General features: G+C 42.9%; 1 protein-coding gene across 2 annotated transcripts in view; it reads left to right on the top strand.

The window, feature by feature from the left end:
- CCP2 (ubiquitin-fold modifier) overlaps window positions 1-10,725 on the top strand; it is a 37,319-nt gene extending 26,594 nt beyond the window's left edge. Inside the window, exons 3-5 of one of the 2 annotated variants that reach the window (XM_086493942.1) lie at window positions 10,158-10,249; window positions 10,330-10,362; window positions 10,455-10,725. In XM_086493942.1, the coding sequence (XP_086350068.1) occupies window positions 10,158-10,249; window positions 10,330-10,362; window positions 10,455-10,528 (199 nt within the window). In that variant the 3' untranslated portion in view covers window positions 10,529-10,725. Of the gene's footprint in view, window positions 1-10,151; window positions 10,250-10,329; window positions 10,363-10,454 lie in introns of both variants that reach the window. The other variant, XM_086493941.1, reaches the window with a different exon arrangement.
- The last annotated feature ends 3,769 nt before the right edge of the window (window positions 10,726-14,494 follow it).

Genomic DNA, 14,494 nt, shown 5'->3' with positions numbered 1-14,494 from the left:
CACAATTATGCTTTCAGCGTCTGACAGCTTATTGTTCAATGTTGAGAACGAAAAGTCAGCATGGGACATGTGGAAGAGATTGGACGATTTGTATGCACAGGAGAGTGCTGCTAGTAAGGTTTACTGGCTTAAGAAGCTTATGGATCTCCGTATGAAGGAGTGCACGCAAATGTCGGTGCACCTCAATGAGTTCAACTCAATTTTCAGCCAACTGTCAGGTCTGAAATTTGAGATTGACGAGGAGTTCAAAGCCACTTTTCTGCTATGCACATTGCTCGAGAGTTGGGATATTTTCCGGACAGCTCTCAGTAGCTCGAGTGCAACACTTACATATTGTCACAAGACGGGCACCACGTGCCAATAGAAAAGAACAGACTGAACAGACTTTTAGCACTTCAATAACAACTGAACTGAGAGAGAGAGAGAGATGACACGCGACACGGAGTGGCGGAATTCCACGCCAGAGAGTATTGGCCCCAAGCCTTGGCGCCCCTTTCGGTATTTCTTTATATTACTACTGATTCGCAAAGTACAACAGCCGAGGAGCACCTCCTCTGCAATCTGCGCGTTGAAGAGTGCCAAAGAGGGCCCCCAAGGCTCATATTTAAAGGCCTAAAGCCTAAAAGCATTAAATATGAAAAGCTGACCCCAAAAAATCACTTTCCCAAAGCCTAAAAGCATCAAATATGAAAAGCTGACCCCAAAAAATCACTTTCCTAAAGTTTCGGAATTTCCCTAATAATCCGTCGCGAATTCTGGGACGTCCGTACAAGTGCCACATCATCATATTTTGATGTGCAAAGTCTTTTGAGTGTGTTCTGCTTTATTTTTAATGCCTTTATGTCACTTGGGGCCCCATCGGACGGGGTCCCCATAAGTTGGTAGGACTTCTTCTTCTGTTGCTTGTTCTTCTTAGGGTTTCTAGAATTAGGGTTTGCAGGTTTTAGGGTTAGGGTTTCCAGAATTAGGGTTTTAACAATTAGGGTTTTTGACAGAAATTAGGGTTAGGGTTTCTGCTCTCAGGCAACCGTATCATCTGTAAGTTGGCTCTATTCTTTAGGCTTTGACACGTCAGCAGTTTGTTACGTCTCCCCTTCTTGAAATCGTCCGCGATTACAGCATATCTGCAAAACAACTCAAGTTAGCTCAAAAATTTCCGAGGGTCATTCCGAGGGACAATCAGTTTGCTCTTTTTATTACGGAGTTAGCTTTTCTTTTCTGCTCTTTTGATCAAGGAGTTAGCTGCTCCTATCGGCTATTTTGATCAAGGAGTTAGCTTCTCCTTTCGTCCAGATCGGAACTCTTGATATTCCGGCGTAGTAAAATTAGCCATCACACCCAGACCGTACTGATCTTCCACGGGTGTCTTGATGCACTAAAATTACATACCCAGGCAATCTCATCCAATTAGGAATATTCAGTGGTTGGCACATCACAATGCAACACAAATGCTCACATATGCATGTTACAGGACATAGAAACATAAAGCCGCCGATGAACACTCCTCCCGCATAACCTAACAAGGTCCGGGCCTGGAGATATTCAACGACTCCCTCATCACTCCTCCCGCATAACCTAGAAAGGTCCAGGCTGGGAGATATAGAGGCCTTTTACAACCAAACGCCCCCCAGACCGCAGCCTGCGTCGTTTGGAGGTGCTGAGAGTAACCACTGCTCAGACTTCTTAATACTCCTCCCGCATAACTATCGAGGTCCGGGTCGGAAGTCACAACAACAATTATTTTACAAGCATACAACCAAACGCTCCCGCTCCCCAGGCATCGGCCTGCGTCGTTCCGCGGTTCAAACAATACCAAAACAATATTTCTCACTTCTCCACGCGGGAGTAAAATCACCAATCATTGAAACTAGTATCAAACCAGAGTCAAACAATTCAAATCGGCACCAAAACAGGTTCAAAGCAGATACCATCCATTTCAAACAAATTCCAAACAGGATCACCAAACAAGATCAAACAAAACTCAAACTTAAAAAGCAATCTCGACATTAGTCGAGCTCAAAAAGTTGACTGACTTTCCATCTTGAAACCTGCACCAAAAATTAGGGTTAGGTTCCTTCCATGAGGTCGTAGCCGAGCATGGCATGGTCCATCAGCTCTTGGACAGACAGTGTTTCTTTGGCGGCGATGGTAGTCCCAAGAGATAGCAATCACACTAAACCTCCAAGGTCATCTGCTCGTGAAGAGACATCTACTGGGAGATGTCGAGAAACTTCAAGTTATAATCTCCTAGGGTTTCCATGGTAAACATTTCAGGATACCCCACTTTGCCAGAAGTTGCAACCCGAAGGAAGATGTCAGAAACCATATAACTTCGGGCAATAATTTTCTTGAAAGCTTGCCAAGTACTTGGAAGTGTGCGGCTTGGTAGCTGTAGACATCAACTTCTGCATGGCACTGCTTCTGAGAAAAACAGTGACTCGGAACAAATATGGATCCTTCTCTTGTAAGTGATCTTAATTGGCTTATGCCCTGTAAGACATGAGCGGTGGAGACGGGAGCGCGCCCGATGCGTGATGAAGTAAGGGTGGGAGTGGCTAATAAGTCCGTGTTGGAGACCATTGATCTGATACCTGGAAGCACACCACCGAACCGGCCACCTTACAGTGTGCGGCGAGCCCAAAACGAAGAGATTATGAACCAAGTGAAAAACCTCTTGGAAAAGGGTCTTGTCCAGCCTAGTACTTCACCGTACTGCTCTCCAGTGTTGTTGGTTTTGAAGAAAGACGGATCTTGGAGAATGTGCATCGATTATAGAGCTCTTAACAAAATCACTATCAACAAGAGATTTCGGATTCCTAGAATCGATGATATACTTGACCGACTTCAGGGATCCTCGTGCTTTAGCAGGATCGACTTGAAAAGTGGATATCATCAGATCCAAATCGCACAGGGAGACATCTAGACAGCTTTTCGGACAACTTTTGGGTTATTTGAGTTTTTTGTGATGCCTTTTGGCTTAACCAATGCTCCTGCGACATTTAACCGGATGATGGACGGGATTTTTCGAGAGTATAGGCTATTGTTGGCACTTTCTTTGACGTTATTATTGTTTTCTCCAAGGATGAGGCAGAACATAGAGATCATCTGTTTAAGTCTTTCAGGCATTACGAGATCACAAGTTAGTGATTAATGCGAAGAAAAGTGAATTTTTCCTACCAGAGATATACTTTTTGGGACACATTGTGTTAGCAGCAGGAGTGCAGATGGATCCGGCCAAGATAGAGACTATCCGTGATTGGCCGGATTTGAAGAATGTCCATGAAGTTAGAAGCTTCTTGGGATTGTGTTCGTACTACAGGCGGTTCATTCAAAAGTTTGTAGAGGTTGCTGCCCCTTTGCATATCTTGACGCAGAAAGGAGTCCCTTTCTCGTGGGGACCCACAAAGGTGACTGCCTTTTAGACATTGAAAGAGAAATTGACTACGGGGCCAGTTTTGACTTTGCCGGACTTGCAGAAGTCATTTGAAGTATATTGTGCTTGTGGTCGTAGTCTCGGGTGCGGTCTTAATGCAAGAAGGCCATGTCATTGCTAACGAGAGCCGATTGTTCTCAAGGCCGGAATTGACAGCACAGATTTATGAGAGAGAGCTTTTGGCGGTTATCCATGCTCTTACTCAGTGGCGGCATTACCTACTCGGAGCGGATTTTACTGTCTTTACAGACCATCAGAGTTTATGCTACTTCTTGTCTAAACTTGATAAAGAACGCCAAGATTTTCTCCACACTCATGGCGATTGCTTTTCAGAGGACCTGCCAGGCGAGTTACCACCCGCTCGTCCTGAGGATCATACCATTGATTTGATACCTGGAAGCACACCACCGAACCGGCCACCTTACTGTGTGAGCCGAGTCCAGAACGAAGAAATTATGAACCAAGTGAAAGACCTCTTGGAAAAGGGTCGTGTCCAACCTAGTACTTCACCGTACTGCTCTCCAGTGTTGTTGGTTTTGAAGAAAGACGGATCTTGGAGAATCCTCGTAGGATCGATTTGAAGAGCGGATATCATCAGATCCGAATTGCGGCGGGAGATGTCTACAAGACAGCTTTTTGGACGACTTTTGGGGTATTTGAGTTTTTGGTGATGCCTTTTGGCCTAACCAATACTCCAGCGACCTTTAACCGGATGATGAACATGATTTTTCGAGAGTACAGATTATTTGTTGGCACTTTCTTTGACGACATCATTGTTTTCTCCAAGGATGAGGCAGAACATAGAGAACATCTGTTACAGGTCTTTCAAGCATTACGAGATCACAAGTTGGTGCTTAATGCGAAGAAAAGTGAATTTTTCCCTCCCGAGATACACTTTTTGGGACACATTGTCTCAGCAGCAGGAGTGCAGATGGACCCGGCCAATATAGAGACTATCCGTAATTGGCCTGATTTGAAGTATGTCCATGAAGTTAGAAGCTTCTTGGGCTTGTGTTTGTACTACAGGCGGTTCATTAGAAAGTTTGCAGAGTTTACTTCCCCTTTGCATATCTTGACACAGAAAGGAGTCTCTTTCTCGTGGGGACCCATAGAGGTGACTGCCTTTCACACATTGAAAGAGAAATTGACTACGGGACTAGTTTTGACTTTGCCGGACTTGCAAAAGTCACTTGAAGTATATTGTGATACTTGTGGTTGTAATCTCGGGTGCGGTCTTAATGCAAGAAGGCCATGTCATTGCTTACGAGAGCCAATTGTTCTCAAGGCCGGAATTGACAACACAGAATTATGAGAAAGAGCTTTTGGCGGTTATCCATGCTCTTACTCAGTGGCGGCATTACCTACTCGGAGCGGATTTTACTGTCTTTACAGACCATTAGAGTTTATGCTACTTGTCACAGAAGCTATCGGAAAAGTAGATGCGGTGGGCGAACATCTTGTCACAGTTTCACTTCCAGATTGTCCATGTTCAGGGACAGAAGAATTTGGTGGTAGATGCTTTGGTTTTGGCTATTTCCGCGGTTCATCATAGGAGCTTCGAGGATATGGTCGATCAGTATGCCACGGATACGGATTTTGCAGACGTTTTCACACGGATATGAGATGGGGAGACAATAGCGGGATATTCCATTCGGGATGGCTACTTGATGAGGAAAACCATGTTGTGCGTTACACAACCGTTGAGGGAAAAGGTTATGACTGAATGCCATTGTCCGCCTTTTACGGGTCACCGCGGCATTGCTACCACCATGAAAGGGGTAGAGAGATACTTCTATTGATCGAGACTCAAGAAGGATGTGGACGAGTTTGTGCGCAGTTGCTTGGTATGCCAGAAGGTCAAGTTTGACAGGCATAAAGCACATGGATTGTTACAGTCTTTGCCCATACCCACCCACCCATGGGAAAGTATTGCAATGGATTTCAGTTTTGATCTCCGAAGAACACAGAGTGGTCACGATGGTATCTGGACTGTTATTGATAGATTTAGCAAGTAGGCTCATTTCATTCCAGTGAAGAAAATAGTCAAGCCGGATCACTTAGCGAGTGTTTGTGGCCCAGATCTTCAGATTACATGGCATGCCTGAGACGATTGTCTCCGACAGGGATCCCAGATTCACGAGTTTGTTTTGGAAGGCTATTTGGGAGAACATTGGCACGTGGTTGGAGTTCTCGTCATCGTTCAATCAGAGATTGCCAATTCAGTGGTACTAGATTTATTGAAGTCTTACATCTCTGATTAGAAGACTCAATGGGAGAAGTATTTACCTTTGGTGGAATTTGCCTACAATAACGCGATACACTCTTTGACGGGGAAGGCGCCATTTGAGATTATTGAAGGTGCCATGAAGGTTCCACCCTTCCTAAGCACGAAAGATAAGATTTTTGAAGCCGATGAGTACACGTGTGACTTGACACGGCTTTTGCCAAGGTCCACGAGGCTTTGCAGAAATCTCAAGAAAGACAGAAAAAGGCAGTAAATCGCCATCGTCGCGATTAAAAATTGAAGGAGAACGATTGGGTGCTCTTACATTTTGAGAAGGCACGCCTGAGAAAATTCAACCTCTTTCACTCGGTGTCTACGCAACTCCTTGGGTACATGTGCATAAGCTTCACAGCCAAATGTGCGGAGTTTTTTATAAGACAATTTATGTCCTGACCATAACTCCAAAGGTACCTGAAAGTGTAATGAAGCATGTGGTGATCTATTGATCAAGTACACGGTTGTGTATAGTGCTTCATCCCAAAACACTTGCGGTAAATTAGCGTGTGATAGCATAGACATAATCCGCTCTTGGATGGACCCTATTCATTTGTTCCGCAACACCATTTTGTGCAGGGGTATAAGGAGCTGTAAACTCACGCTTAATTCCCCTACTTGAACAAAAGTCTGTAAACTCTTTGGAGACATATTCTCCACCGTTGTCCGAGTGCAAAGCCTTCAATCCAAAGCTTAGTATGCGATACTATAGACCTTTCTAGATTTTCGAAAATATTAATGATGTCTCCTTTAGACTGAAGCTGCCCGATACTTGGAGAATTCACAATGCTTTTCATGTGAGTCTCCTGAAGCCTTTTAAAGGCGATGTGCCCGAAGGTGGGGAGCCTGATGAGCAACCCGAAGTGGAAGAAAATGAGGAGATCCTTGTTCGAGAACAGATATTGGCACATAAAGACAGAAAGATTAAGGGTAAAGTGATAAATCGGTTCTTGGTTAAATTCAAGAACTATCCTGCATTGGATGCAAAGTGGATGGAGGAGGAGGACCTAGCAGATACTCCTCAGATTGTGAATCTTTACCTTGAAGCATTTGGATTAGCATAGTCTATTCTAAATGGAACCCCGAACTCCGCTTGGGCGGAATCTGGTGCAGTGGGTATGCACAAGAGGGGAGTCGCTCCACTCCTTTGTCAACAGTTTGCCTTTGATTTTTGATACTAAAGTCACTGATGTCTCTTTGAGTTTCAGGGATACTGTGGGTTGACAATATTCTGTTGTATGATTTGATGAATTGGAATTCCCGATAATATGATATTAATTTGTTCTTGACTTGTTTGAGTGCAGGAACCGGTAGACGAAATGACTGCAGCATTTTGGTCTGAATGATCTCGATAGACATGGTTGCATTAAGGATTAGTCAATCAGGCATCCATGAGGTCCTGAGTGGATCTAGATTCGTTTGCTAAATACGTTGCCGATAAATCATGGTTTGAGATCCGAATAAAATTTTGAATGTGATTTGTCATGTGATGTCAGGTGATGTCGTGTGGTGCGATTGTTGATTGGTACATGTGCTAGATGTGTGTTCCTAGTGCGTCAGTACTGACAATCAGTGTCTGCTAAGACAGTTTATGGCTTCTGTTTGTTTTGCAGGCATAATCGAGGGCGATTACAATGCTTTCAAGAGGGGGGTATGTAACAAACTGGTGACGTGGCTGCCATGAACACACACACACACACCCGCTCTGCCTGGTTGACGTGGCAGCAGTGACACCCCCGGAAACTGCGGCGCAATCTGCGGAAGGCTGTACGGATAGCGGGCAAGCAGCGTACAGAAAAGCAGCAGTACGGCAGATTTTCTTTTCTACGCAAATGCAGGCTGGAAATTTTACACAAGTGATTGCTTTATTCTACGCAAGCTTGAAGAGAGAGAAAGGGCTTTAATTTTAAGCCTTGGGGCTCTGCTTTTGGCATCCCTTGTAACTCTTTTATAAGTGTGGTTAGGGCTCCCACTCTTTAGAGCATCTTGACGCAGAGTCTGAGAGTGAGACCCTCCCACTCCCTTGTACTTTGAGTTGCAGATTAATACAAAAAGAAATACCGAAAGGGGCGCTAGTCTTTGGGGCCAATATCTCTAGGCATGGAACTCGGCCGGGCCGTGTCGAATCAATTGTGAACTGTGAACTGTTTTGAAGTGAATTGCTGTCGTGTCGCGGTAGAATCTTGACTTGGAGTGTCCAAGTCTGTTACACCTTTCCGAGGTTCCCTTGGCAATTCCCTGCAAGTTAGGTGCGAAACACAAAACCTACAGAAAAACACAGCAGGCTGTAATTCTTTTGGATCGTTTCGAGCGGAGCAAGCACGCCTACGTGTGTCTCAAGTGCTCCCGCACGTAATGGGATAGTTCCGTTGTAAATCGGACAAGTTTTCATGCGAGAAAACTCTCCGTTTTCGCATTCCTTTGCGATGGAACTGTGTATACTTGAAGGGATTAGCAATTAGCTAATCCGGTTCATGTACAGAAGGCTCTTGTCTTGGCAAATGCGCATAAAACCCCCAGAACTCTACATTGTCATATGAGAAGCCCAACTAGTGGGGCATTACCATATGTGCAAAGGGGAGAGAGAGATGCGCGAGAGAAAATCGTCGCGCTACATAGAGCAAGGGAGAAGGCAAGCTTTCCATTAAAGCTGTGATCACCTGCACCCACTACTCACACACACAGTAGCACTTCTGAGCTGTTATCAGCCCCCTCTTGAAATGGCAACGATGTTGCGTGTAGGCTGGAATTGCTTGATACTTGGAAGATTCATAATGCGTTTCACGCGAGTCTTCTAAGACCCTTTGTGGGTGATGTGCTAGAGATATGCCAGATGAAGATCAGCTAGAAGTTGAGGAACTTGATGAGATCTTGGTACCTGAACAGGTTTTGGCAAATAAGGAAAGGAAAGTTTAAGGGAAAAGTTGCACGATGGTATTTGGTGAAGTTCAAGAACTATCCACCTATGGATGCAAAGTGGATGGAAGAGTGTGAACTGCTAGAGTCACCGAATGTATTGCAGCTTTACCTTGAGGCCATTGGGTTATAGCCTACGTATGCCCCAACTCAACGTGCTCAAAGGACGGGTAATGATGGAGCTAGCACATCAAATGTACATACGGATTCAGTGCAATGAAGGTCTCATTAAGTCATTTGTATCTATGTTTCATGACCTTTCTTGTGGATACATGTGATGATAAAAGGGTGCTAATCACACTAAATCATCTATGGCATGTATATTTGACATGCAATCGAGGACGTTTGCGATTTCAAGAGGGGGGTATGTCCCGAGGTTGTGGCAACCACTAAGCTTACTTGTTGGTTTCTTTCCCTTTATTTTTATTTAATTTTTGGGACCTTCTTTTGGAAGTAACAAATGATCGGACATTTTGTGGCTAGTGTGAAACAGCTGACGACCGAGAGTTTCACCCGCAGTCGAGAAGGACAGGTCGCCACGAGAGGTCGGGCCAATCGGGCACTGGAATCCGAGCAGTGAAAGGGTGTCTAGGCTCAATTCAAAGTCATTTAGGCCCCTCGCTACACTTTATAAGTCGGTGGGTACTAGGAATTTAACTTAAAAGACGCAAAGTGGACACACGGCGGCACCGGATGAATCTGCCTGATCTGCATGAAGAGGGGGTGCCCAAAATGAGAGGGGGCTGATTTGACTTGATAAGTGAACTACTGTGTGTGTGAGTAGTGGGTATAGGTGATCACAACTTTAATGGAAAGCTTGCCTTCTCCCTTGTCTTATGTAGCGCGATGATTCCGCTCTCGCGCACCTCTCCCCCCCTTTGAATACAAAAACGTGATGCCGTGCTTGAGGGCTTTTAATCTGTATGTACAATTGTGCGGGTTCATGCGCGATTGCCAAGGCAAGAGCCTCTTGCACAGGTATTGGATTAGCTAGTTGCTAAGATTACGTTGCCAAAATGGGCTTAGAGTAGGCCATTTTCAGCCCGGTAAAAGCGGTTTATTCGTGAAGTTTTCCTTTGTGTCGTAAAGTAAAGTTAAGTTCGTTGAGTACAGAATTGGGTGAAAGCTAAAGTCTACCGCCCTACGGGCTGGATTTAGAAAATGTAGGAAGGACTGGGGAAAAATACTCTAGAGTGCTTTCATGTGGTTTTGATAGTGATGATGTTCCTCTTGCTGGGGGTATGACATAGTATGAAGAGAACTCTTCCCCTCTTGGATCCCAAAAGAATGTTTGTGTTCAGAGATCTGAGAGATTTTTTTTGAAAACCAAAGAAATAGTCTTGGTAACTCGTATATTTATGAATTTTTTTGGAATCACACTTTTGTGGTGATTGTCTTTCGTATATTTTTCTTGAGGCTGTGCTCTTGAGATGTTTATTTTATTAGAATATCTATCTTGAGAGAGAGAGAGAGAGAGAGAGAGAGAGAGAGAGAGAGAGAGAGAGAGATTTTGTTTGTGAACAGATTCAGTGTACCCGAGGAAGCACCATTTACAGCAGTGTTGAAATTTGCAGCCGAAGAATTCAAGGTGCCACCACAGACAAGTGCGATAATCACAAATGGTAAGCTATTGTGTCAACTAATTTTGTGACGCTGTAGTGTTAGGTTCTTCAGTTTCCCTAATAGGCTTTTGGTGTTCCAGATGGTGTGGGTATCAATCCTCAACAAAGTGCAGGTATTATAATGAAAGTTGGATCTAATGTGTTTTAATGTACCCTGTTATGTGTGTGTATATACATGTAAATAGAGGCGATTGTGTTGTTGCAGGAAATGTTTTCTTGAAGCACGGATCAGAACTGCGGCTTATTCCTCGTGATAGGGTGGGATGTGTTCCCTTTTGAATGGGCAAATGACATTTTACATTGGAGATTGTCATTGTTGTGTATCCTCAAACTATATGCAATTATCAAGCAATTGCAGTTAAGAAAATAATACGCAATCAATTGCAGTTAAGAAAATAATATGTTTGTGTGTGTGGTGGGGGTTGAGTGCAAGCTTTTTGGATTATCCTCAGTGAACCACGTCACACTTTTCTTGTTGAGACTTCCGAGGTGTGTAGTGTTGTGATGTTTAAGCCATATACATATGTGTTCGATATTAGTTTTGATACATGCAAGGTTTTGACTTATGAAAGACGTGCTATTTAGTGAAGCAAGTTTGGTTGCATTGGCTATATATATCTCATCCTTGGTAGACACATACACAGTATAGAGAGCAAGTATTGCTAGTTCAAAAGAGCACTTTGGTCTCATCAACAGGACTTATTTTGTCGTGAAGGGCTTAGTTTAAATGGGGAGTATTCGACAATTCAGTTTTTTCATGTTATTATCTAGAAAGCTTCTCTCCTTTGAATTTTTGATGTGTTTAATGAATCGAAAGTGGCTGGACTTTTCTTTGAAGGGTGTGTCCACTAATGATGGAAAAAATATGTAACCCTCTGAAGTGTTCACTATTCGATCATCGTGAGCCTCCGAAGTTGTGCACACTACATTTTACTGAAAACAGCCCATTTTCTAGGTCCAGCCTATACTAAGGACTTCAGGCGTTTCCACTAACTTCGATGTATTGCTGATCACAATCTACGGTTGTTGAAACTCTACAATGTCTATCCTAGACATGGAATTATGTGACCTAGACATAATGTGGCATGGACCTTTTAAATTGAAACCCCGTGGGAGGGGATAGAAAGAGAGAGTTAAGAGTTATGGCTATGTGGGCAGAGAAGAGGGAGGGGTATATATATATATATATATATATATATATATATATATATAGAGAGAGAGAGAGAGAGAGAGAGAGAGAGAGAGAGAGAGAGGTTTGATAATGTGTCTTTTAGGGAGCTGATTGAGAGAGAGGACAATGGTTGCTACATTTTTAGGGTTGAACATTCAAGAGTGGAAACCCAACGAGCTAATGTACAGTTGTCTTCCCTAATATTTTTATGGAAACCTATTGGAGGTAATCTGAATGTGAGAATTATGTTTTTTGTGGGTGTAGGAAAAAAGACTATGGACGAGAAACCATTGAAAGAGAGATCCTCTAACTGTTCCTCTACTCTTTTATGACCAGCCAAAGTCGTTTTTTGAAGTTGATCCCAAGAGAGGCAAGGCCAGCATCTTCTAGAAAGTTTTTGCCTCCATAAACATAAATACCTAATATTGTGTACATAGAAAAGCTAAAGTGCAATGAGGAAGCCATTCAAGAGAAAAGGAAAAGCTAAATATCCATGTTTATTCAAGAAGTCGTTGGCCCCATGGTAATGCACTCATAGATGTGTATGCCAACTATGGTACACTTTTTGAGCCCCCCTTTAGGATGATATTTAAAGCATTGCATTGATTGAAGAATAAATTAGCTTTTATGTGGCAAAGCAGATAAGTTCTCCCAAACAAATGTAAGGTGACACATCTATTCACATCTTTTATGATTGTTTGGAAGCATGGATTGTGAATAGAGGGGGTGACGAGAAGGCTTCTCCAAGACACATTGCTTATAGAAGGTGTCAACACGACGTTTGGTGTACATGTTCAATGTCCACACGAGATTACTAGAGTCTTTTCAAATATTAACTTTTCCTTTTTATTGGTCAAAATAATCATAAACGTGAGTTGGTTATCAATATATCCATTATGTTTTTGGGTGTATGCATGATAATATCCACTTTCAGTAGTTGCCCCTACCAAGACAGTTGAGAAATAGTCTCTTTTTTGCCATTCTTACGTACATTTGATTTGCTTGCACTTACTTGAAGAGGCAAGATTTGGTAGCCACACAAAGCACATAGTTGCAAACACAATGGAAAGCTCCGATCTTCATTTTTTCACATCTAAATGGTAATTTTATTGTGTAATGACTAATCTGGTTGAGCCTATCACACCTTGCCACTGCATTGTGACCTTGATGAAGAAATACTTATAATTTTTTATCGGCTTTTCTTCTTTATTTACCCTCTTGGACATGAAATGTTCACTTGGCAAGCAATTTAACTTGATTTATTGATAATTTTTTGGATGTTTGTATAATTAATATTCATTTTTCTTTGTTAGAATTTTTATTTACAAAAATCTAAAATTTTAACACCATATATCTAATGATGTAGAACTTATTTTGCAAGATCAAACGATCATCAGGTAAATATGACCCAAAGAATGTGACCATGCAAAAAATTTTAAACTTCAACGGTTCATTTTATAAAGATCTACCTTAGAAAATAACAAAGACTGCTCAGAGAATCTTGATATAAAATTTTTAAAAAATCTAATAAATAATATACATTGCCACTCATTTTGATTTTCATATATGTAATAACTCTTAGTGTGAGGTCCTCATAGAAAAAAAATTTGAGTAAGTGAAAGACACGTTTTCATTGTTTTAATTTTTTTTACTTGTACCAGTCACTTTAGGTGTGCCTCCTTACGTTTGGTAAATACCAAACCTAAATTTTTTGACATTTGTCAACATATATGGCTTGGTTCTATTCTCCCAATCCTAGTTGGCGAGTCCACCTCATACAAGGAGGCCGCCACTCACCAAAGGTCCATGTCATCACCCCATCTCACCTTCCACATCACCACAGTCAACACTTTGACCGTAACTCTTTGCTTGCCATGTCACTCTTAACGGCCAACTCATCTACCGCCCTCCACTACCACCTTGCATGCCACTTCACCTTAAGTGCCATGTTATCCATTACCTCACATATCACAAGTAGTATTGCTCGCATGGCTTGCCACATCACTCGCCACCTCATGAGCCACCAAGCATGCCACATCACCACCTTGTCAACTTATCACCTCCTTTTTTGCCACCTAATCATTACATGTCACCATTTTGACACGTCATCATATGACATGGCAAATGAGGGGATCCCATCCGCCACCTGATCTTTTCATCTATGCATTTCATGTCATCAATCATTCACATCAGTTTGTTACATGGATGACCATGTCATTCATGCATGGCTACCTCAATAGCCATGTCATCTTTTATTTTTATTTTAAAATAATATAAATAAATTAAAATCAAGATATCTCAACCTAATTATTTACGTGATAATTTAAGAAAAAAATTATTTTTTATGTAATTGTTTATTTTTTGAAAGTATAAAATAATAATAAAATTTTATTTATTTAAAAATATCATTGAATCACAAAAAAAGTTTTTTTTTATAAATAGCTTTTAATTTACTTATGCACACGGGTTCGGGACCTTCCATATCGATACAAACAACACGTAGCTCGCGGCGAAAAAAAGTCCGTCGTGTTCCTTGATCACACTGCGGCCCGGGCGAAAGCTCACCATAGTCGGTGCCTCGGCCCTGGACACGGTCCCCTATCACTTATTGCCTATCGAGCCCTGTCGGCCACCCCGAGCGCATTGAGCCCCGCGAGACCTGAAAACGGCCCGAAAGTAGCCAAGCCCGTCGGTGGAAGGTAGCCTTTGGACTAGCATGAGAGGAGGGATTGCATCCCAATGTCTACCTCACCTCACATGTCCTTCGCTCTGCGGTCCGCCCTGTTCTCGTCTCAATCGAGCACCACTATCTTATAGTTGTACACAATCTGGCGCAGATCGACAAAACCCCCAAGAACCATGACGCACGGACCGGCAAACGGGGGAAACCCCCTTGTTGGGGGAAGTCCGCAAGAGAAGGTTTCCATGAGAGGATGCGATGGTCAAGGGCGCGAATGATGCGTTCATCGACGACAGCCGATGCGCTGAAGGGATGGCTCATGGTGTGGCGAGGAGCCAAGCGCATGTACGAGGGCCGACAGGTGCTTGATAGAGCCACATGCGACTCCATCATG

The sequence above is a fragment of the Adiantum capillus-veneris genome, chromosome 21, assembly GCF_014529385.1.
Source record: "Adiantum capillus-veneris isolate H3 chromosome 21, ASM1452938v2, whole genome shotgun sequence".
In the NCBI taxonomy this organism is placed as follows: Eukaryota; Viridiplantae; Streptophyta; class Polypodiopsida; order Polypodiales; family Pteridaceae; genus Adiantum; species Adiantum capillus-veneris.
The sequence above is the reverse complement of the archived record's forward strand: the minus strand, read 5'-3'. Positions and strand labels throughout refer to the sequence as shown.